This window comes from Poecilia formosa, unplaced genomic scaffold (genome assembly GCF_000485575.1).
Source record: "Poecilia formosa unplaced genomic scaffold, Poecilia_formosa-5.1.2 Scaffold515, whole genome shotgun sequence".
Classification (NCBI taxonomy): Eukaryota; Metazoa; Chordata; class Actinopteri; order Cyprinodontiformes; family Poeciliidae; genus Poecilia; species Poecilia formosa.
Window position 1 is genome coordinate 148,321 of NW_006800454.1, and position 25,609 is coordinate 173,929.

Below are 25,609 nucleotides of genomic sequence, written 5' to 3' on the forward strand. Positions count from 1 at the left end.
TTTGTTTGCGGAGGTGTTGATATGTAATCAAACTCTGATCCATCTACAAACCCCGGTCTCTGTTCGGTTTAAGTGAACTCTGATGCGGTTCGAATGCATATGTGAATGCCAATCAGGCCAAAGACCGCTCCAAAACCAAAACATGAACTACAGCACAGGGCATTCTGGGTAAATACACAAAAACAGTCGCGCGAGTCGAACGCTAGCGGGAGAAATGGCTTGTGGTCTTTTACCAAAGACAAAATGGAAATCCTACAACCGCTAAAATCTGATGCCACTCCATTTTCATTTACGTTTCGTGAGGAAGGAAATTGCACTCGGTGTCTTTTTCAGAGGTTTTTGTATGTTTTCTTCAGTGGTGCAGCGCCCCCGCTGGTGAGGAGGGGAACATATTTTTAAAAGGGTTTAGTTTGTTTGATACAGTGCAGTGTGAAAGAGAACCACACCAGCTGAAAATGTAACAAATGTTGGCATTTTGGTCCCCGAAATCGAGTCTACCGGACTACGAGGTGTGAAAACACTTCAGGTTGTTTCCGCAAACATTGAAGATCATAAATAAACTGAGCATAGTGAATCCAGGCTCAGTAAAAAGATCTAAAACATCCATTCTGCCTGCAATATCTCCTTCAAACTCCAGTTCTTTTCAAACAGTCTTTGCTTCACCTGGGGATGCTGCTCCCCAGGTGAAGGTTGGGCTAATTCTCCACCAGCTGTAACAAACATTGAGTTTGTTTCTCACTCTGAGATGTTAGCAGAAGAGCTAAGTTTGATTGGGTTTTTGTTTGCACGGCTGCTGCTGCGTCCTCGGTTATTAGCCTGCAGAGGATCAACGTTATCCCTCACGGCTTTGTGGAAACATCTGCACACACTCCACTCAGACACCTCCAGACCTGATTCGTAGAATAAATGCATCATTTCAATGCGGGAGTGCTGATATACACAGAGCACAAAGTTACCCTGGAAGCGTGTGCTACAAACACCTTACAGCTCGGCTCTGCCTTCGGACTAACAAGTTTGCGTGCAGCACGTACGTGCGGCGGAGGGTTGAGTCCCTCAGGTGCACGCTGCAGCTTTAGAGGGATAAATCATGCCGGCCTGAGCCATATGCCCATAAATCACTTCAGACTGTGTGAACGTTCACCTGAATGTGCATGCATAATGCACAGGAAACCCGGCGCGCTCAGACCGGCTCTGTGTGCTGTGAGTGTGTCTCTGCTGTGCATGTTGTGTGTTTGGAGGTTAGAGGGATGAAAGTGAAGCTCTGCGGCGTTTCGGGGCGGCAGGGTGTGTGTTGGTGCAGAGCGAGTGCCCAGCAGGTGCTGCTGTGGAGCTGCTACTGAAGTCCTGCAGGTTGGTGTGTTTGTAGATCTGTGTGTGTGTTTTCTCTTCTGTTTGTACTATATGCTGGTGGTGTGTGAATGGATGCACAGATAAATGCTGTAGGTGTGTGTTTGTGTTTGCAGATGTCTGAACACTTCAGTGTTAATCTGCAGTCACCTTGTTATAATGAGCCTTTAGTCTGACTCTCTTCTCACTTTTCCATCTGTATTGTGAACCTTATTGTTGTCTCACACCTAGCAGCTTTTTTCTTACTCACCGCTCCGTTTCCAGGCTTCACATTAGATCATTATATCTTCTCTCATCGTCTCCACTTACTCATCTGCGTTCCTCTTTCGTCTCACCTCCAATAATCTTCACTCTCTGCCTTTGATATTCTGTCATCAGATGTAATTTAGTAGCACCTTACAGTAATTTGGTCTTTTTGTCCAGGCTGCTTGTTTAGAAACCGTGTGGCCGGCATACGAGGCCGAGTTAAAGGTTTTCTGGCTCTCTGAACATAATGAAGTGGCTTCTGCATGTTGCAAAAACAACCAATCAAGAGTTCAGACCTGAAACCAGTAGTGATCTAATTTATCAAACATGCTTTAGGCTAAAGATGCATTACGATCAGTATCAATTAAGAAAACCAAGTGAATCGATTAGATCTCTTGGCCAGTTGGTTATCTAACACTTTCGAGAGCCGTGCAATAAAATTTAGAATTTTACAGCAGTATTTTATGGTACTATGGATAAAGATTATGATTAAAAAGCCCATTTATTACCTATTTTTATGCAACTGTGTGTCGCCACAAACATTTTCTCCTGAAAAACATTCCCATTTACAATACGCTGCTTCATTTTACTAAAAAAAAGGGCACCATACGCACTTTCATAGTAGCTAGCATAGCGCTAGCTACATTTCCCACACTTTCTGCCACTGGATAGCAGCATGTTTAATGAGCTAGCCGAGTGCCTAGCGCCATTTTTTGGCACCAGGCAGCCGTTGCTGGCTGTCAGTGCGGCGCAGAGATTGGCCACGTTGCTGCACAATGTGAGGTCGTCGTTTTCTTCTTCTTGAGTTTTTAGCGGTGGGCAAAGTGAGGATTGTGGGTCAGAATACCATTCCACAAATAATGTGGAGTCAGATTTCCACTAAAACATCAGTAAATACTGAAGTGATTTTCGGTGGAGTGCACTGTAAATATTTCCTAAAGTATGTCTGCCAGACAAGCTTCTTCTGCTTCTTGGGCTCTGAGGCAATAAAATTCATTTTTAGGAGGGATAATGTTAACGTTTTGGGAGTATTGCACTCTAAATCGAGCTGTGTCCATTTTACACCATTTCAGCTGGATTCTGCTCTCAAACTGCCATCAGTTGCTCTTCTGCTCAGCTGTCTGTGCAACTTTGGTGATTCCTCTTTGTGGATCTCTCTAAATCATCCAGAGTCCTGGATGCTATCAACCTTTTTTCTTCTTCTGTGGACAGAGAAGGTAAAAAAAAATCTCTTTGTCATCTGAAGTTGCTGCCAGACCAGGTGACGTCCCGTCTCAGCCTGATTTCTGTCGAATCGTATTTTTTCTCTCTGAAAAAGGGGAAGCGGGCAGAGAGCACATTTAGAGGAGGAGATTCAAGGTTTGTACGCTTGAAATGATTTGAAAGTGCTTGAATTTCAATCAGGCATTTTCAAGGTTTAGAAAGTCCTTGATTTCTGTGTAAAGTCCTTGAAGGTGCTTGATATTCAAACTGCACAGATTTGTAATCAAGTGCAATCGACCATTTGGATAATGGCTAAAATTTGAAAAACATTATTTATAGTTGAAACCAAATAACACACAGCATATTTTCGTCTCTGTCTGAAGTTAAATCTGACTAAAATTTCCTTTTTAGGTCAGTTTAAATGACCAAAATTATTTATATTTGCTAAAAGCCAGAAAACGTATTGAGAAAATTTTTTAGGGATTTTATTTTTTAATTTTTTTCTGTATGTTGTGTTTGAGGATTTTATGTGGAAAGTTATTTACCTTAACAGGATTAGTTTGGATTGTTTCAATGTAATGAACGCATATAATTCCTAATTGTTCAATTACTTATTGATTGTCTTATATCTTGCATATTAAACGTTATTGAAATTGTTGTTTTTTTAAGTGTTTTGTTCTCAGACCTGTCAGGTGTGTGTTGTGGGTGAGAGACATTTCAAAACACACATTTTATTATATTTTGGTTAGACTTCTCCCTGCTGTATAAGGTAGAATACCACCACAAATAAGTAATAAATTATATCATATAATATTGAATTGATTCAGTCTTTTTTATTTAATTTGTATAATTTTTAACACCAAAATGAGGCGCTGGAAACGTTTGAAAACTTACCTTGAAAATGTAAATTTTACTGAAAAATGTGTGAATTCTGATTTAATTTAAGAATTGTCTTCTTCAGATCTAAAGTTTAATTTTTATAAATAAACCATCTTCGTCTGAATTTTAACGTTTTAGAGTTTGCGAAGAAGGTTTTGCCTCATAACCCGTAAATCTCCACCTCTTCACATCAGTCTTTGTTATTCCCCTCCTTTTTCTTTCTCTGAGCTTTTCTTCTCCTTATCACATTTGATCTTTCGCGGTTCCTCTCCAGCTGGGAGGGACATGATGGGGAAACGTGGAGCAGAGAGATGAAAGGCAGCTCTCTTCGTCTCCAGGGTGAAACCTTCACCTGAGGGGCTCCTGCAGCTACAGAAACCTGCACAGCCGTAAAACGACGTGTTCGTCACCTGCTACCACAGTCTAATTACGCCAGAAGAGCGGCCTGCTTGGGTTGGACAGATGGCAGGTGTTTGCAGAAATGAAATCCACCTGTTGAGGCTTCTGAAGGTTCAGAGTTGCGCGCAGCAAAGCGACAAATCAGAGATGAAAATCTCAGATATGTAAAGCCGCTGCGCTTGGCAGGTTTATGAACGAGAGTTTATCATCGGTTTATAAAACGATCAAAGACGGGATGAAACGGACGACAACAGCGGCTGAGATCAGAGGAGACGATACGACGGAACAGGAACGCCGCTGATTATTAAAAGTCTGGTGAGCAGAGAAGATCCTGCCTACCGGAAGAAATGCATAATTCTCCATCTACAACATAAAAATACTCTGCATGTTTGGTTTCAGAGCCAATGCAGTTCCTCCCTGTGCATGTTTGGGTTTCCTCCAGTTTCCTCCTGCGGTCCAGAAACAGGAAGTTGTGTTAGAGATTCAGAGTTCGGTGGTAAATGGTTGCATTTACTTGAGTAACTTATTGGGAAAAAAAAAACTTTTAGGAGTAGTTTTTACTTTTACTTGTGTAATTTTACTACAAAGTATCGCTACCCTTGATTAAAATTTCTGGACCCGCTGAACGAAGAAGATTGGACACAAACATTTTTAATTATCTCTTTTTTCGCTACATTACTTGATATCAAGTAAAGTTAATTCAGCGGAGTGATAGAAGTAAGAAATACTGCCACCTGCAGGTGGGAATTAGCATCACTTAAATCTGATATTTTTTTTACCATTTTTACAGAAAATTCACAATAAAATTATAATCATGCATTAGCATGAAAAATTACGAGGATCTGTTGTCTTTGCGTGAATTTCCGCAAAAAACTAGATTGACTAAAAGTAACTACAGAAATCCTAAAATCTTTTTATTTTATGTTCACAGAATCTGAACCAGTTAAAGTAAAATCCTGCCTGTAATCCCAGTGAGACGCTCCTGCTGCCTGTGAGGCTCTGATTTGCACAACAGAGATCATCAATGTCCTGCTAACTTTAAAAACCATTTAGCTGCTGCATAAAGTATAAAATCAGTTGGCAGAGCGGCCATGCTGTTGGCGCTCTAACTGCAGTCCTGTTTTTATTGTGACAGCAGTAAAATGCTTCAGCATGCAGTTAAAGGGAAAAAGCAACCTGAATGCGCGTGCTGGATCAGGCTGGACAGTTTTATGTCCTTTACGAGGAAGGCACGTTGCACAGGATGAGTTTTATACTGACATACGTCTTGATGTCATTTTACATCACTTTTACCGCCATGAAGCTTCCAAAAAGCTGTTTTGTGCAAAATTGGGATTGAATTAATAAGATGTTTTATTATTTTTGCTTTATTTTGTACGTAAACCTTTTTGATAAACACCTTTCCCTTCACTTTGCTCTCTAGCGCCCCCGTCTGATTTGGAAACAGCTGGTATTATAAGAGGAAAGTGACATTATAGCTCTGAACTGACTGAAGAATAAGAAGCAGTGAAAATGTCTTCAGAAATGATCGATTTACCTCGTCAGATCTTCACTTAAGTTTCTCTGCTGCAAACCAAAGAAAACATCTGAAAAAAGCCGTTTATTTAGAGGAAGCGGCCATTGCTGTTGGAGTCGTGCAGAATAACAGCCTTCATTGTGACACCTCGTCCTCGGTGTGTGAGGTTTGCCGTTAGCCGCCTTGTCTTGTTTAGCCGGCCTTACCTCTCATTTCTGCAGCTCCGTTGGGAGTCCCATCCTGGTAAATGGTGCATCTTGCAACAAGCTGCATGAGCAGCCACAGCCCACCCAGGTCCCCTCATCGCTCCCTTACATCTGATGAAACGACATGCAGCAGCAGAAACCCGACACTGAAGCTGCTGTTGCTATAAATCTGAGAACATGGAGTCTGTTTCAGGTTAATATGCACACAGAGGGTTTATGGTAGCTGTAAAAATGTCTCCAGTGCCATAACATTAGTTATAGGTAAAGATCTTTATAGCGAAAAACTCTGGTTAGCTTCTGATCTGAAAGCAAACTTGGCCTCTTTTTAGCTACTTATCTCTGGTTTCTGCCTAAAATATTTTCTTTCTGGAGAAAAGTGAAAAACCTATCAGTTTGTGCTTCATATTAGTTGATATAAATAAATATTGATTAGCGTTTTGTTTTTAAATATCTGACCTGTAATTCCCAATTTTATACAAAGTTTCCTCTCAAGCCCTTTTTCTCGTTTTCTCTTTTCACGCTACGCAAGTGTTTATTTTTCAGCAGTTCTGAGGTCTGGAGTCAAAACTTGAAACTGCTGCTGCGCAAGTTACTCAATGGGTTGTTGCTAGGTAACCAAAGAGTGAGTGAGTGAGTTGCTAGGTAACCAAAGAGTGAGTGAGTGAGTTGTTAGGTAACCAAAGAGTGAGTGAGTGAGTTGCTAGGTAACCAAAGAGTGAGTGAGTGAGTTGCTAGGTAACCAAAGAGTGAGTGAATTTCTCTGCCTACATTCCCCAGAATGCTGTGCGGTTCTGCATCAGAAGTTCTTTGAAATTATTGAACGTTGTATTGGATGTGATGTCTGCTGATATTGATCATGTCGTGCTACTAAAAATGCTTCACGATGCTCAACATTAAAGTTTCATGGTTGCATTTTTCAGAAACAACTAATCAGAAAAACAAAAATTTTATTTTCAAGAGTATTTCATAGTCTGTCATCACAATCTTCATCCTCAGATGAACAGTGTACAAACTTTTTGTCAAAATCGTCGAGCACCAATATGAAGGTCTGATTTAAAAAAAAAAAAGTAAATAAAATGGTGTCAGTCTCCTCTACAAAAAAGGTCTTTCTTCAAAATCCTTGCAGTGTTTAGCCAAGTTTAATAAATTGGTGGGCCACAGATGTGTCTGAGAAACATTACTAAATGTTTGTGGTCCTACAAACTATTCTATATTTTTTTAAAAAGCCAGTGAAAGAGAAATACTTTGTAGCTATAACTTTTCCTTTAACTATACCTAGATGGAGTGCTTTGGATGCCACAAACCTTTTACTCTGTGCGGGGTCGCACTGACCTCATGTACGCTTTTACGAGTTTTTTTTCTCATGTTGTTATGGGAACTGACGGTCTGGCAGGACAATTTCAAAATCCCTCCCTAGCTCAGCTTCTGATGCCGGCTTCTAGTCTCTCACATTGTTTTTGCAGATTTTTAAACTGCAGCTTTTGTTCTAAAACTAAAAGAAAAGCAGAGAATCCTTCCACATTTGAAGTTGTAAGCCTCCCACCTGTCGTTCTTCATCCTGTGAATGAGCTTTGTCGCGGTTTGTCTTCGCCTGTGCCCCCCGTCTGTCATTCTATGTCTCTCTGCTTTTCCTGTTTTCTGTCCCATCACTCACTTTATCTCCTCTGCACTCTGCGGGAAAGAAATCTGTTTTCTGATGCATTGCTCTGCATCATCTGCAGGATACAACTGTTTGGCATAATAAAGCGAGATCCAAACCCTTGAGAGATTTATGCCGACGCTAAAACTGAGTTTAGAAACATCTGAGATTACCGCTGAGGCTTTAGGAGTCGACTGCAGAGAAATTGTTGCTGAAATTAAGTTGCTACCAAATGAAAGGCAGTAAAATTAGGATACACACTAAGCTGATTGGTGCACTAATTTGGTTTTTGGGTGTGAGTTGATATTTATAGGGTTGATTCTTGTTCATTATGACTTCCATAATTCTCCCTGACACATTTGATGTCTGCATTTAGGTCAAACGATGACTTATGGTGACATTTGAGATTAATATTCTCTTTAACAAGTGTCTTGGGAAAGAAATGCCAGAGTACAAGTTGAAAAGAGGCAAATTACACACATTGAACATTTTTAGCAAGTAGATATTACATCTGCAGTCAAATGCAGCTGCCTTGACATCACTGAGGTTCTTTTTATGGAGTTTGTATCCTTGTTTTTTATAGGCGACTGCAAAAATAGTTTAATCCAGGGTGACGCGCAACATGTTTAAAGGTTGGAACCTTTTTATTGATGAAATTCAGTCTGAAATATAAACAGTAGAAAGCACAATAAATAAATAACTTTCTTTGTGGTGACTGTTTTTAAAAGCCTTGCCTTGTAGAGCAGACCTTAAAGTAAAAGACCAAACAGTTTGTGTCCAGTATGTTTGGGGTCTGCAGAGAATTTGGGGAACGTCACACATGCATGATTGACAGCGATAAGACCCGCCTCCTGTCTCTGATTGGTTGTTTCTTGTTGGCACTGGATGAAGGTGGAGGAGCTCAGTTTTGTATTTTTTACTTTTTTCATAGATTATCTGTTTCTTACCAAGCTATCAGAGCTTGGTAAGAAACGAGCTGTGTTTCAACAAATGTGTAAAAAAATCTGTTTTTATAAAAGTTGCATAAATAATGGAAGCATGCCAGTTTTGATAAAACTCTTGTTTTTTGATAAAAGGTTTTTGGCGGAAGGATGCTGTGGGATTTTTTCATGCCGTATAAAAATTGGTTTGTAAAACTGCAAAGGAAACACATGATCAACAACCGGATGTTTCTACTGGTCCAAACCATGAAGACGACGACGAAGATGACATGGCTAATGACTTACCGTGTGAACAAACTTGTTCGTGCGGGATTTTAATTTAATTTCTTAATTAATGGAAACACTGCAATTGCGAACTTGTGGGTTTTTTTTTTTCACCATTAGCAGAATATTGGCAAAGTTTTGCGGACATTTTAATGAAAACGCAGAACTGGTGGCAGCATTCACTTGTAGTCTGTCAACGAACTACAGAAGCAAACTCGTTTTTCTTCGTTACACGATGAGCCATGCTATAATTTATTATGAATTCAGTCACTATATTCCAAAGCGACCAACATTTGAAACCTACAAATGTAAAAACGTAGAGGAATAGTAAACTCTTTTGGAGAACAGAGAGTGCTGAGCCTTCAAACCCGAACGGAAAACGCTGCTCTGTGTGGGAAATCCCTGAAGATGCCCCCTCGGCTCAGTGAATCCTCAGGTTATTGACGACGCCGTCCGCTCATCTGGATCTCATTATCAAACTGTCTTCCGGAGAGACTAATTGAATTAGCGCAGGGATCGGAGCGCTTGCTGTTAATGATGCGCTGCGGTCCTGCGGCGAGTCGAGAATCGACATCTGTCAAACGTCGTGGGAAGATTCACCGTGATTTAAACGTTATGAGGCCGACCTTGTTTGTTTGGTCCTTCAAGGATATTTCTAAATAAAAACCATAACACTCACCTATGGATGAATGAAACTCCTGGCTTTAAATTAATTACTGGCTGCTTTGAGGCTGACATCTTCTGGGTTTTTCTTACTTTCAGGATTTTCCCAATAATTAGAGTTTTGCGCGGCGATGTTTTATCGTCCACTCAGGGAGCTTTTGATGAGCTTTGAGTGCTTCCTATAAGGGTTGAGTGGAAATGTAAAGGCTCCTGTCAGATCAGCAAAGTGCTCACCTGCAGGGAGTTGAGTGTTTGAGTCGTCGTTTCTTGTTGCTTTCTGTGAAAGGGTCAAACACTCTCTGACCCAAACACCGGTGTTTACTCTCTCTTTCTGAGCAGAACGTATTTCATATAAACTTTTAAAGTTCTTGAGTGGATCTGGAGGGATTGCAGCTTTTTCTCCAAAATCTAAGGTAATCGGTCACACTGATGTTAAATGGGGAGAGAGTTTTATTGACAATTAAATGAACAAATTAATAAATACTTCATAAAAAAATGTCCAAATAAAATAAGTTTTTTTTTTTTTATGTAGGAGCCTAGTTGGTCACAGTTTTATTTATTTCATAATGGGATTTGGTTTATGAAATAATAAAAAAATATAAATAATGGATAAATACTCTGTCAAATAAATATATGCCCCATGAAATAAAAACTACATACAAATTTGTTTTTTCAAATGCGGAGCTTATTTTGTCAATCACAACTGAATTTATTTATTTTTTAAATTGTCATAATGGTGTTGCAAAACTACTTTACATATTTCAGAGACTTTTATTTTTTCACCATTTAGAAATATATATAAAAAAGTGTTAATAGCAAATACTCTATTTCATAATTTTATTTTGTGAAGTTATGTGATGTATTTCAGGGAGTTTTTCCACCAGTTATGAAATAAATTAAATAAATGCCTTAATAATTAACATATAGTCCAATCTAAAAATACATATTTATTTTTATTTTCTTTTATGGGGTTCTTATTTCACTCAATATCAGCCAAAACCATGATCTTCCTCTTCATCAGCCTGCTAGACAACAGCCTCAGTCAGAGGCTTTGTCAGAGCCGCTGTAACACAGACTGCTACAGGAGATCCTTCCTGCCACCAACAACTCTTTGAGGAAACTTGTATAATACATTAATCTGGGATTAGTCAAGTATTTTCAACCATTTCAAAGACCTGATTCCCAATATTCCCAGTGGAGTCTGAGGAAAGGAATACTTATTATTCCCATTAGTTCCCAATCAAGGAACTAAGTGATGTTTTACACCTGTTTGTTTTTCAGAGAGCTGGATGCGTTTGCTTGCATCCACATGCAAGATGAAAGTAGCAAGAAAAGGAGGAGCAGGTAGCACTTCATTACTGCGCCGAGTCTCTTCCTTAGGTCCACAGAACCACTTCATTTACTCTGAGAGAAAGAAAGGACAGGCCCCGATGGATCTCCCATTAATCTTTAATGAGCCCCCGGCTCTGCCTTCTTCCCCCTGCACATCCAGGAAACAAACAATGACTCGGCTGGAAAACACTCGTAGCCCGGCCTACCTGCCTGCCTGCCTGCCTGCCTGCCTGCTCGCCATTAACCCTGAATTATTAAAGCGGCCATCAATCTGCCTCAGGAGTGGGCGTCGTCCTGATGGCGGCGTGTCTCTCCGAGTGTCTCCAGCTGGATTTTCAGCCAGAAGTTGGAGTTTATCGTTCCATTCGTCATTCACAGCTGCTAAACTCAGGAGTCTGTCAGCAACAAAGCAGCTTAAAACTTATAATTACCCTGAATCAGCAGCAGATTTTGCCTCATTCCCTTTCTAGATTAAAACTCAGCATCTGCCACACTGCTTGGCATCCCCTGTAAAGATTGTTTAATTGCAGTAGCGGACAAAGAAAAACATCTAAATTAGGTAGATGTACGTCTTTCCAGCACAGATATTATCCACTATTTTCATTTCCGATACCGATACAGATATCTGAGGTTCAGTATCGGCCGATACCGATCCAATACACATTCACTAGAATCAAAACTAATATCTATAGTAAAGTTTACAACCTTTAATTCCTCCCTTTATCGGCGACATCAACCCCACTTTGGGTAAGAAATATACTTTTTTAGGTTTAATTTTATCCATCAGACAGGTTGAGAAACTATATAGTTGAATATTTTTTTCTTTTTAGATTTAAAAACACAAATGCCACGAAATGTTAGATAAAATTCCTGGTATTTGCCAGTAATTGGAAAATGGCTCAACACTTCAGAAACACAAAATCTTACAGTATTTTTGTGTAGTTTCTACTGAAAATATCTCAGTACGATTGAAATAAGACAAATTAAACTTTTAAGTACCTTTTCAGCAAAATAGAAGAGCTTGTTTTAGAAAAATAAATCCTTAACATTGATGAAAAACTATTTAACTTTTAACAGGGGGAAAATATCTTGTCATATGTGAAATAATCTCCCAATGGAACCAGAACTTTTTCATCAAAATTAAGGAATTGTTAGAACAAGCACATATTATTTCAACTGCACCGTTATTTGCACTTCAAAATGGACAACAATACTTGGTAGGATTTTGTTCTTGCAGTGAAAAATGAGGTGTTTCTGCAGGATAATAATCCAAAACGTGTCTCAAATCAACAGAGACACCAAACCAGACACAACATCAAGCTTTTTCTTTGCCTCAACGTTTCCCAGAACTAAACCCGGTTAAAACATCTTTAGAATAAACTGAAAGGAAGAGAAAAACGACGATGCTGGAGGATCTAGAAAGAAGATCTGTGTCTTTCTGCAGATCCGTTTCGCTCCAACCACGTGAAACTTTATAGCACACTAAGTGCCGCAACTAAAATGATGCATTTCCAGGCTGAATTTACCAATATTTTCATAGAGAGTTATGTTACTGCATTGAAAGATTAATTTAGTTTTACACAGCAGTGTTGGAGAAAGAAAATCCAAATTATTACTCATTTGGCTTTAAACTGGCTTCATAGTTTTTTAGAATAATATTTTTTGTCATTGTTGCAATAACAAAAAAGAGTTTGGCAATTTTTAATGGCAGCATAATAAATCGCAATAAGTACATGAGTACAAACAAAATCCCATTTAAGTCACTTGAAGTTCAAGACCATAGCCTATTGTTACTCCTTAAAGTTTTCTTGATTATTAAAGAAAACTTTACTAATTATGTCAGATTTGCATCTTTTTGGAGACACTGAATAGGACAGATCTCTGGAGTTTTGCTTATGAAGATTATACCGTTTCAATACTATTACGTTAGGTGAAGACTCTGAAAAAGTCAAAATAATGCGAATATTCAATCTAGAACATCCAAGAAAGGTCAAATCTGAATTTAAAGCAGCTATAAACTACAGATATTTGCATGTTTTTCATCCAATAAACACTTAAATGTCTGGATCCTGAGACATCGCCTCAGTTTTTCTCCTCCCAGTCAAAAGTCCTTGCACCCTGTTCGACACACATGTTCATCCACCGCCCTGCAGCGGCATGTCCTCCAGGCAACCAAAGTGTCATGGCAACCGTACGGCAGCCACGGTAACGGCAGGCTCATTTTCATACTGATGAGGCCAGTTGCCGGGGAGGTCTGAGCCGCCGCCGCTGCTGCTGCTCGTCTCTCCTCTCCGGTGTCGCCCTGAAATTTTAATGACCTTTTTTTTCCTGCTTCTCGTTTTTCTACTCTCACGGTGCCCTCTGAGTGTGTGTGCGCGCGCTCAACTCGACTGTTCAAACATATACACACAGTGTGACGGGTGAGGAGAACAAAGGCGATGCGAGTCTGAAGACGGTAGACCGTTTGAAGGGCATGTATTTTTATACGTTAGGAGGACCTCCTCCAGTCTGCAGCTCCTGGCGTCTGCAGGTTTGACACTCAGCTTCGTTTCTGGGTTTGAGGATTTTAACGCGTTTAGGATGACTGGAGGCAACATGGAGAAGAAATCTGACTTAAGGTTGTATTTATCCTAGCAATAGCATACTGAGAACTCTAGGGGGCAGTAATTCACCAAGTTGTTCTCCAGACGAAGCATTCAGAGATTCTGACTTGTTGACCAGTGAAGGTAGGACCAGGCCTGCCGACGTAGCTAATTTTCCTGGACGATAAATTGCGATAAATGATATTATTATTATTAATGGTAATAATAATAATGCAAAATTACATTCTAAATTCTAATGAACATTTAACACTGGATGTTAAACGTTTTAAGTGTCCAAAATAAATAAATAAAACAACAGACGCAACAAATAATATGAATTATGAAGCCTGCATAGTTGAGACCAAAACAACAGACTGAAGACTTTTGTCGACCAGTTTTTGGTAGAAAGAGAGAGAAAAATGGAAATTACCGAGCTCATTTTAGTTTATCATGTGTTTAATTGATGTATTGCTTGTTGCGACAGGTTTAGGTGGGATCAGTCATGGCGTTGGATTCTTTCATTGTGTCATTTTGATTCGCTGCTTCAAGGAAATTCTGTCAATCCATGTCTACCCATCAGATTTTACAATAATGACACATTAAACTGCATTTAAATTTCATTCTGTTTAATTAATATTCAAAAAGTTTAACTCAGAATCCACACAAGATGCACATCAAGCAGATGAATGTGTGTCTTTTTCTTCAGGGTAACAGAAAACACAGACTGTGGCCCCAGAATCTGTATACAAACCGATGAAACTAAACAACTATGAACGATTCACAACGTCCTCCACATGGACCGCTTGTTCTTAATCAAAGGTTTCAGGGTTTTAACGTAGAGCTGGAGTTTGAGCTGGTACATTGGAAACTGGAACTACAAGCCGCAGTTTTGAAATCGGGGAACATTTCTCCTATCACGCAAACACTTGATTCAGCAGGAAGAAATCCATTTAAATTATTGCCATATAAATTACCTGAGTTTAGTTTAGCACAAGAACAGAAGGACAAACGCAGGAATGAATGGATGAGTAGTAAAAACGCCCGACCCTCCACTGACCCTCATCTGTTGAATATTTTTTCCTCCAGTCTGTGATGCAACATTCCTGATTCTCCCGATTTATTCCCAGAATCTCACGCGGAATCCATCACTCCACCGTCTGTTTGGTCTGTATCCAGCATTTAGATGCTTTTCTCAAGGTGAAGTCGAACCTAAAGCTGGAGCCAGAAACCATAAAAAACTGGATTACAGAAACATGGCTCAGTTAACTGGGACTGGGCGATTAATCGATACATTTTATTGATTAATCTGGACTTTTTTTCACCAACGCGCTCGTTGGGTTTCTTGTTAAGTTTCTTTTACAGCTTCCATTAATTTTATTGGCTGATTCTTTTCTATTTTTACTACTAGAATAAAGTTATAATATTTGAGGAATGCAGTCAAAGTGATACGACAATTAAGTCGTAATGTTACAAGAACACAATCGAACTAATATGAAAATAAAATCTTATGATAATTGAACTAATATGACAAAGTTGTAAGTTTATATGAGAACTCCCATGCAAAACTCAACAAAAAATAAACTATCCAAGCTTTTATTTTTGTTAATATTAAAGCTGCTTTTCTTCCTCATAATTTTAAGACATTCTTGTAGTAAAATTGCATATTTTTTTCTGCTGGTGGTGTGATTATACTCTTTTAATTAAGTAAAATATCTGGCACTAATGCTCCGTCACTCCCAAAAGGAACGATTGAAATTAAAGCCGCTTTTTGAATATGTTTTCTTCTATTTGATACTTCTATTTTAGAAAAGTAAGCTGGGAAAAAAAGTCAATTAAAGTTGAATCTGCGTGAAAAAAATCTGAGATTTTATTTTGTTGACTGTTCTTTCCAGAAGAAACAAACAAACGGCAGCAGAATCGGCTAATAAAAGCTAATTTGTAGCAGGAAGCTGCCAAGGACAGCTGCCTGTTGCCAGAAGTTGTAAAGCTAAATCTGCTGGAACCGCACAGATTCATAACACCATGTCAGGATGACTCACCGCCGTTATTAATCGCTTTAATCTGAGGCAATCCTCAGACATATGAAGGAAAACTCGGCATGCAGCAGAGGTCGGTCTTCTTTCTCTCCAACCTCGGTTGTTTTGTCTTGCAGGAGGAGGAGAGCAGGGAGGATGAGAACGGGCGAATCGAGCCGGTTGGCCGAGCCGACTCCTGCATGGAGCACACCCCCGTCAGATCTCTGGAGTAAGTCAGCCAAGTCGGGTTTATTAATTAGCCTTCCTGTTTGCACTTCCCTCTTGTTTGCTATCCGAAGGGAAACGCTTGAGTGAGGTGACCTTTCTGCTGAATTTAAATTAGTTTCAAGGCAGATTTTACACTGCTATTCTATTGAAAAACAACATTTTCACTATTGAACTCTTATCTCAAAATGTAGTTTTACTTGTTTAAGTCCAAAACTAAAATGGAGTCGGAAATGGTGTTTGGTTTATTAAACCAAAGATAAAACGCATGTTTTTTAATGTTCTCCCTCTGATAATTCATCAGCAGCTTGTTTTTACAGCGTTTCCTGTGCAGGATGAATAAGTTTGTCTTCTCTTTTCGACACTTAACCGTGTGTGCAGCAGGTTCTGTGTCGCAGTCCGGGTTTGTTTGTGCAAAATCTCACTTTAAAGCCCGCTCCCTGATTTACATAATTATCTTTTGTGGGAGCAGAATGATCCTCATCTCGCCGTCAGAGCTCGCCCACGCGCTAACCTGTTCTGCTCCTGTTATTAACAACTGTGCTTTGTTTTGTTATTTTGCTCTGTCGCATGCCTCCAGCTTAATATGCAGGTATGGTGTTATTATTCCTGTGATTTCACTGAGTCTGGCTTCCTCCCGCCTTCTTAGCTGTCAACAAGGGGGCCTTTTTCTCCCCGAGCTAATCACAGCCGTCGCATCTAAGCTGCGAGCGGATTAGATGGGACGGCTTTTAAAATATGCCAGAGTGTGCATGTTTCACAGCCAAGAAAACAGCTGAGAGAGGGGAAAAACACACCTAGACCCATTGAGGTGGGTTTTTATATTTAAAGCAGATTATGGGTGTCCTTAAAGGGCAGGTATCCATAAAACCAATTAACAAACCTCTAACATTTGAGTAAATAGCCGCCTTTGCACTTCAAGTTAAATACCGTTGAACATCAGGTCACACTGATGTAATTTGGCAGAATACATATGAAACTATGGAAGATGATTACTGCCACTGAAAAAGTAAACCATTTTGGCATTAATCGTCTGAGATCAAAAGTCAGACTTCTGAGAAAATGTCAACATTTTCACTTTTTCTCTCAAAATGTATTTTTTTCCCTCCAGAATTTTTTTTTTTTTTCTGAGTTTTGATCAGAATAATTCTGCTGAAATTCAGAAATGGAATAATTCTGGTAAACTTGAAGAATTCTCAACATTTTTATTCTCTTAAATGATTCCTCTTTCTTTCTCAAAATTTCAAATTTTCATCTTAGACGATTAAAGTCAGAATAATTTTGGTAAATGCTGAGAAAAAGATCAAAATTCCTTGAAAAAAAGTAAAAATCCTAAGAAAAGTTGTAAAAGTTTCTTCTGTGGTCCTAACCTTCTTCCATTGAAAACTGCTTTCATTTGATTGATAAAATATTGTTTATCTTCCTATAGTTATTTTCAAGGTTCTGTTCCCTTCTGGGCCACATAAAGCTTTACGGCGGGCCGGATTTGGCCCCTGGACCTTTAGTTTGACACTGTGACTTAAAGGGTCAAAGTCGCTGGCATCGTTTATCCTCTCCTAAAAGCCGTGGCATCCTGTGCAGGTCGCAGAAGGATAAACTGCGTCTTTTTGCTCTTTTTCTCCTTCATTTCTTGCTTCCAAAATAAAAGCATCTTCTGTTCTGCATCTTGTTTGCTGCCTTGTGGTGTTTTTTTATCTTCTGTTATTGCGAAAATTAGACTAAATGACAATAAAAGTGCTGATAAAAGCAGCCAGTCGGCCCAAACTTCATCGACATGGAGTGAAAACAAGCCGATGAGTTGATCCCACATCCTGTTAGGAAGTTTTTACGACTTTTCTTTCAGCAGAGGAAGTTACATTTATCCTGAGGGAACTCATTTTTACTCCCCAGGATCAATTCGACAAGGTTTGTTTTCAAAAGTCCTGCTTTGTTTGTGTTTTTATTGTTTTTGTTCTGCAATAATTTGACGACTGATCATATTTTCTACTCCAGGTTTTTGTGAAATTTCCAGTCTAGTTCTTGTGCTTCACCACAAACATATTTTCTTGCTTAAAAAATAGCATCTAAAATGGGTGAAAAAACCACCCGAAGTATCAGGAAGACCACATTAAAAATCTCCACGAAGGAGAAAAATACAAAGAAATGAACATTATTTTATTCACTACGTTGCAGCACGTGTTGGGTTTTGGTCTTAAAAGTTGTGTTTTTTTTCCTCCATCATGATTTATTTGAAGTTTTTGTCGTTTGTCACCTTTGCAACATATTTTCATATTTAATTAGGCTCTTTGTTAATTCACCCCTTCAGTTTTATTCTGATCAAACCAGAAACCTTTAGTCACAGATCCTGACAGCAGATTTAGATTGTTGCTCAAGTCCTCAGTTGTCAAAGAAGGTAAAGTTCTAGAAATGTTTTTCTGGATTTGAAGAACCTGAAGCTGCAAAATTATGAAATGGATGAAGAGATGAAATGACCAGGATTCGGTTAATTTGTCTGTTTGTTCACTTGATGCTTTCCTAACATTTTCCCATTTCCTTTAAGTGCAGTGAATCCAAACCTGATGAGTTATAAAAAAACAAAACAAAGCTTTGTTGTAACTCCGATAATCACATTAAAAGGTTCTTATGGATATTTTGTTTTGATCGTAACTAACTAATGTGGACCAGAACTACAGTTGGATGAATATAAAACCATTAGAAAATAACCTGAACAAACACAGAGAGATAATTAATGGTTAAATCCACACGATGAGTTTGTTTCATTTTCGACGTGTTAGGGCCTTATTAAACAAAAATAACAAAATTATGAAAACAGTCACAATATGATGAGAATCAGAAATCATAGTATTATAAGAATAAAGTCATAATTTTATGAAAATAAAGCTGTGCAAGAATGAGAATAAAGTCCTAATATGAGATTAAAGTAATATTTTGGTAATAAAGTCACAGTATTATGAAAATAATTGTATGAGAATAAAGTCGTTATATTATGACTTTATTCTTGAAATACTGCAACTTTATTCTGGTATTATTTCTGCTTTATTCTTGTAGTTTTATTATTTTAATTGCTTAATGTGGCCTTTATTCTCCATTGCACAAAATAAAAGCAGGTTAGGATAAAATGGAGCAACTAAAGGTGTAAAATGGGGGTTGAATTAACATGGAGCCTTTTTGTTGCATGTTTATTTTTGCCTTATTTCTTGTTTTTATTTTGTTTTACCCACATGCTGCCTCCTCTTCCCCTCCGCCACCTTTGCGTCTCCCAGAGACATTGTGAAACTGGTGGAGGTGTCAAACGACGGGGGGCCTCTGGGGATCCACGTGGTGCCTTTCAGTGGCAGGGACCGCAGGTAAAAATGACCAAAGGGCTCCGAGTGACCAAAACCTGCACAAAAACACTCCATATTTATAAAAGAAATAAAGCTGTTATGTCTTCTAATCATTAAAACCCCTCCTCACTTCTCTCAGCACAAGTTTGGTGATTTACTAAAACAAGAAAAGTATTTCCTTCTGGAAATATAATCTGTTCTGGATCACATCAGACCCAAATATACATGCACAACAGGCATTCCTCTCGGATGCCCCATTACTCCATCAAACCTGAATCCACCCGTATGAAACACACACACACACACACACACACACTCATTTTCCAGCTTTAGCATCGTGAAACCATTTCCCAGTTTCCAATTTTCCATCAGGCTGGTTTTTGTTTTCAAACGGCCGTCGGATTCCAACATGGCTGCTGTTCAATGTGTTGTTGCGAAGCTGCGTTCACAACATTCAGCTCCGTGCAAACACACATGGAGAAAAGCTGAATTCAGCATCTGGTTTAGATACAAGCAGGATTCCAGTGCAGCAAAGAAAACTCTGGAATCTGAGATGAAAAATTTACACTTCCAGATGTTTAACGAACAGAAAAAGCTTTTGAGCTTCCAGAAACACAAAATCATAAAAATACTTTTAATCTAATTTCTAGTCGTTATACACCTGAAATGAGACAAAATTACCTTTTCAGCAGGATACAGGAGCTTGGTTTAAGTCGATAATTCCTTAATATAGATCTTTTTTTAAATGTGCTAGTTCCACTGACAGATTATTTTACTAATAAGACATTTTTCCAAACTGATGTGAAATAATTTACCATTTTATGACTTTAAACGAGTTACTTGTGAGCTGGGTTGTCTTATTTCAAGTGAACTAAGGCATTTGCATTAGAAACTGGACCAAAATTACCTGTAACATTTTATGTTTTTGCAGTGCATCCCTCATAAACCATAAAAGCATGAATCTGCCCCATAAACTCAGAAAAACTCTCCAGAACCGAAGCATAATATCCCCTTTCCCTCCAACTCCCAGCTTCATCAGCCTAAAAGCAAATTTATAATGCACTTTTCTTTTTATTGGGACAAACGTCATTTCGAGCGTTGCAGTAAGATTAAGAAGCCCGACTTTCATCAGAGGAATGGCTTCTCCTCCTCTTCTGCAAATCATATTGTGTTTTTTTTTTACTGTGATTCAATCAAAAAAAAAATTCTCTACTTTTTCAAACTCCAGAACTTTTCATCTTACATTGAAATCAACCTAATTTACGCAGGAGCTCACGCTACCTCAAGAAAATAATGGTAAAGAAGAAGAAGAAGGAGTGATTATCTGTGTGAGGCTGACTTTCCTCCTGAGCTGCCGGTCAGTAATCCTTTCAGGTGGAGTTCGCCTCTGGGCGTAAACCGTTTTCCTCTGTCGGCTCAGCGTGGGTCCCTTTGTGCGACTTTTCCCCGAGCCTTAATGACGTTCAGGGGGTTGAAGCACCTAGAAACTCAGCAGAGGAACCTGAACATGCAAACTGTCAGCTGAGCTGCAAACACAGCCTCCCCTGATGAGACGAGACGGACACGTTTCTCTCAGTACCTGCAGAATGAAGCAAAAACCAAAGAGCTTTAAATAACATCCTCATTTTTATAAGATCTAATTTACGCATTAAAGCAATAATCCATGTTCTGCTGTCATCCAAACCCAACCTGAAACTTACAAAGCATCCAAACTGATTATTTATTAAACATAAAGCCTAACTGGGAAAAAACTAAGTACACCCTTACTGTTTCCATAAGAGGTGAAAGGGAATAAAGCAGCTAAATAAGGACCTTCAAAGTGGCATTTTAAATTACAATAAAGTAACTGTTACCATCAGTTGTTATAAAAAAAGCTTCATATTTATATATACATGTAAACAACTAAGAGCCCACTGCATTGAAAGCCTCCTGGTTATTCCACCAAATATTGATTCCTAAATCTTTTAATCTTGAATTAAAAGTCTAAAACTAAAATATTAGTTTTGTTGTTTCTAAATGAATATGAATTTCTTTGCATTATTTGAGGTCTGAAAGCTTTGCATCTGTTCCTTATTTTGCCCATTTCTCATTTTCTGCAAATAAAAACTAAATTTTTGCTTGTAATTTCATAGACATGTTGTCAGTAGTTCATGGAATAAAAGAAAAATGTTCATTTCACTCAAACATTTACCTATAAAAAGTAAAATCAGAGAAACTGATCATTTTAAGTGGTCTCTTGATTTTTCCAGAGCTGCATATATTTTAAAAAATGACTTAAATTTTACTTCCTAATTTAACGCCTTGAAAAAGGGCCTCTGTCTCTTTAAAAACATTTCTCTTTCTGAAACTCCACCTTCAGGGAGTCATCACATTAACCCTTTAACAACGTTTTTACCAGCGTTTCACTGAGAAGCAGCTCCTTCATTAAACTCAGCATTTCCACCAGCTGTTTGCTAATTGCTGCTGGCTAGTCTGAAGGAGCTGAGCGGGGAGGGAGACGCTCTGCGAGACGCAAGCCTAAGTTTAGATGATCATTTTGTTTCTTCACTCGTCAAACTCGTTTTATTTTGTGTTGAATCTGTTTGACATGAGCTTTCGAACCTTTCAGGACTCTTGGCTTGTTGGTCAAGCGTCTGGAGAGGGGAGGGAAGGCCGAGCACCAGGGCCTTTTCCAGGAGAACGACTGCATCATCCGTATCAATAACGGAGACCTGCGAAACATCCGATTCGAACAGTAAGCCTGAAGCTGAAGCTGCTGTGGCTCAGTTTTCTGGAGCGTCTGATCTTTGCTTCAATCCCGAACCTGTCCCTTCACTGTAACCCGCTGCATTTCTCCTGCCAGGCTCCTCTGATGTCTGCGCAGCGCCAAGCTAACCTTTCCCAGTTTAGCTCCTGTAGCTCCTAACTTCTGACGCTGACCCTGAAATCCTCTCTGCTGCTCCTCATTCCTGCTTTAACACTTTCTTCATTCCTAAATATGGAGGCCTGTTAACATTTATAGCTCCTGCTTTTCACGGCTGTGTGTTTGTTTTTTATTTTTGGGAAGCTTGTTCACATCAGTGTTGTTCTGAGAAGACAGAAATCTATCACACGGCTTAAGAAAAGACTCAGATATGTTCTCTAATTTAGAAAATAAACAAGTTATTCATCAATAGCTTGAATTGTTCACAATTTCTCATTTTTCAAAAGTCAATGCTTTAGCATCCATGCTTCCTCTCAGTCGGTAGCAAAGCTTAGAAAAAATTAAAGGAAGTCACTTTCTAGTTAGAAATGCCGTTTTGTGAGCATCTCTAACTGAGAAGTTAGTTTTTCTAACCCTAAAGCTCAAAACGTAAACATCAGTTCTGCTAATGCTAAAGTGCTATGCTAACATACCCAAAGCTAATACTGAACTGCTAATGTCTACAATGTTGACGTCAGTATTGTTAGTATTTTCATGACTGCTTTCTAGACTCTACCTGGACTTTATCGGTTGGTTGTTTCTTGGAAATCTGTCCATTTCTTAAGACTTACAAGTTTTTTAAACTTACTTTTTGAAAAGTAACCTGCATGTCGACACAGATTTATCCCCCAGTTTGGGTGACAGTCAACAGTCGGTTACAGTGTTGTGTTTAGCCAACGACCCCTAAACACAAACGTAAAACTGGACATGCACCGGTCCAGTTTTAATATCTATCGGTTCCAATATTGAAAATGGTTCTAGATCGGGTATCGATGACGTTGATCCCGATCCGTAAGAGCAGATCTATTCAGTCTAATTCTATGATTTATGCTTTGAGCGACGTCTTGCTTTATAATTTATTTTACATTATTCCTAGAAGACGGAAGGCTTGTTGCAGTTTATTTTTGTCGGTTTATGTATTTGGTTTTTATTCTCCTAACTGAACAACTGAAAGTTGTCGTTTCATGTCTGACCGAGTTTGTGAAACTGTTGGTGTATTTAATTATGTACTGGTGCAGAGTTGTCAATTTGTAATTCAATTTTTGTTTTTAAGTTAATTCAGGTTTGTTTTTCGGCATCGATCGCTGTTGGCTGGAACCTCAGATATGGGTATCAGAAGTGAATCGGTGCAAATCTCAGTGAAAGCTGCAGAAAGACTTGGCAAGACAACCTGACTTCTCAAAAGCAATACATAAAGTAATGAGACACGACTCGAGACTTTTGCACAGTGCCGGTTTCTTGGCAGTAGAATAAAAAGTAATTCAATCCTTATTGTTCCTGTTATGTTAAAGCTCGCCTTCCAGCATCTGAAACATAACCTTTGCAGAGAGACGGAGAATAAACCTTCCAGGCAAAGGCACTTTACAAGAGCAGCAGTTGTCCTTGGTATTAAAGGCGTTTTTATCAAGGCGCGCTGCATATTGCATCCTGTCTGCCACTCCATTTTTGAGGCCAAAAATTGTAAAGATGCCGTGAAAAGACCCCGACGTCTTTCGGGAACATTATTAGCAGCTGGGAATATGCGGCCAAAAAACCCTTCAAGTTTAAGTTGTTAGTCCATAGGAGGGGGAAGCGTTTCAGTTTCTGGAGCCTTTTAGTTTCCTAAACGTCCGTTCAGCTGTCAGGGTGTGCTGCACGGAAACAGGTGGTGCTAACAAGGCAACACAAGTTTCCACTCACACCTTCTGAAGGGGTTTAAAGAGGATTTTCTGTGAACAAGCCGACGCGTAGCGGTCTGCTTCATCTGCAGCCAAATGAGAAGATTATGTGATGGAGGAGTCGGGGAGGGTTCGGTTTCTTTTTAGAGCTGCTTGCGTTGGCAATAAGTGTTAATTAACATGTCAGATTGTTCAGGTGGGCGAAGATGGACATCTGGTAGGTGGAGCGCTTCACCAGGCGGCGACGTGATTAACACTGGATGAGTGTGTGATGCTCTTTTCATACCCAAAATAAAACTTCCCCTGCTTATCCTCCTGTTGTTGTTTCTCTGCTCTTTGTTGTAGAGCTCAGAACATGTTCCGCCAGGCCATGCGCTCCCCGGTCATCATGTTCCACGTGGTGCCGTCGTCCATGAAGGCCCGCTACGAGCATCTGTCGCACGCCGAGAGGAACCCCTCGTTTTCCTCGGGGCGCTTCAGCCCAGACTCGCTGTCCGGCGTCGACCACAACCCACAGAGGATGAACCGCCACGGATCCCAAACGCAGACCCACCCAGACCCGAACAACGGCTACCCACCTCTGAGCCACCCTGCCGTCACGGCGGCCAAGCCTCCCACAGGCCACGCCCACTCGCCTCAGAGGGCGCCGAACTCCACGCCCACGCCGGGGTTCACCAAAAAGGTGGGGCGGCGGTTCAACATTCAGCTCAAGAAAGGTGAGTTGGAATACAATCCACAGGATTTTAAGGCTAATCAGTTCTTTTATGTTTCAAAGGGACTTTTTATGCACATTTTGTACCAGATTTTGTACCAGATTGTTGTATTGATTGTTATAAGCAGCAGATCCTGCTGCTTATAAAAACAGCCAAGGTGTTTATAAAAAAAAAAAAAAACATTTCTTGGTAATGCATGGTTCTCGTGTGACATCACACTTGCGGGAACTTTGTAGGTGACGGCCATCTTGGTAGGTGTCTGTAACTGCCATCGCAGGTATTTAATTAGTTTGATACAAATCACCATTTTTTGTGACTGGTATCCTAAAGAAGCATATTACAAATGGAAATGTTTTTTAAGAGCCGTGTTTGTGGGGACGTGATTGCAGTCAGACCCATATAGTTACCTAAAACGGAAGCGATAAATAATAATTATCGTCATTTTTATCATTATCACGATAGTGCCACAAAATATTGTGATAAAAATTTAAGTCCATATCACCCAAACCTTGTCTGTAATGTTCTATTTAAAACTAAAGAGTCCATTCCCTTATCTTAGCATAGAAATGGTCTTGATGAGCCTCCACAGAATCACCAGAACCGGTCCAGTTGATGTGAAAGTGAGAACCGAGTGAAGCTGCAGTCTGGGTCAGGACTGAGTCTTCTCTGCGGTGCGGTTCTGAGTGACAGCTGGCCCAGGTGGTGTGATCCTCTGCCAGCAGGATTTCAGGTGTCGGCGCCAGGAAGCTTGTTGCTAAGCAGCTGCTGGTCCCTGAAAGGAGTCTGACGGGGCTGCATCGTGTGTCACTGCAATCCTCACCCAAATCTGTCCGCTCTCATTGGACTGGGATCAATCCAGACTGACAAAAATAAAACGACAAAAAAAACAGCACCCAGCTGCTTGTTGCCTCCTTTGGTTTGACGAAATCCAAACTAACCGAATAATAAAAACTGAGAAATAAATAAAACCTGTAATTAAGGGGGAAACTGTAGCTAATTTGAACTGTGTTGTGTTTATAAAACATGTAGATATAGTCTTCATTTTCGTGTTTATGAATCTGTTTAGTAGCTTTTTGAACTTATGTGAAATATTTTTTTCCTCTCCACTCAAGCAGCTTATCAGTAAATGACAATACTCCGTACTCCTCACTGTTTATTCTTTTATTTCTTTCATTCACAGTTTAAAGTGAACATGTCGCATCTTAACACAACACAAAAGTTCAGCAAGAAAAGGAGTAGTTTGAAGAAAAACAATCCTATATAGTCTGCTATTCCTGCCAAAAACTTACTAATAAAAACTAGCAAACAATTTCTAAGAACTAATTAAAACGAGGTGGATTAGACAATCAAGGAAGTCACAAAAAATTAAAACAAACTATAATGGAAAACCCAAAATTGTTATAAAACTGTTCTGCACATGCATTCGGATCTGTGATAAATAGATACGTTTGTTTTTGTTTTTATGAATATTTTTAGCCTTTCGAACTGATGTGAAATAGATTTTTTTTTCCTCA

General features: G+C 39.4%; 1 protein-coding gene across 10 annotated transcripts in view; it reads left to right on the forward strand.

Moving 5' to 3' along the window:
* pard3ab (par-3 family cell polarity regulator alpha, b) overlaps nt 1–25,609 on the forward strand; it is a 249,256-nt gene that overhangs the window by 102,513 nt on the left and 121,134 nt on the right. For 7 of the 10 annotated variants that reach the window (XM_007540092.2, XM_007540091.2, XM_016664829.1 and 4 more), the window contains exons 6-9: nt 15,370–15,461; nt 18,721–18,804; nt 21,392–21,517; nt 23,728–24,098. In XM_007540092.2, coding sequence (XP_007540154.1) covers nt 15,370–15,461; nt 18,721–18,804; nt 21,392–21,517; nt 23,728–24,098 — 673 coding nt within the window. Of the gene's footprint in view, nt 1–12,948; nt 13,166–15,369; nt 15,462–18,720; nt 18,805–21,391; nt 21,518–23,727; nt 24,099–25,609 lie in introns of those variants that run through there. The other 3 variants (XM_016664834.1, XM_016664830.1, XM_007540095.2) reach the window with 3 other exon arrangements.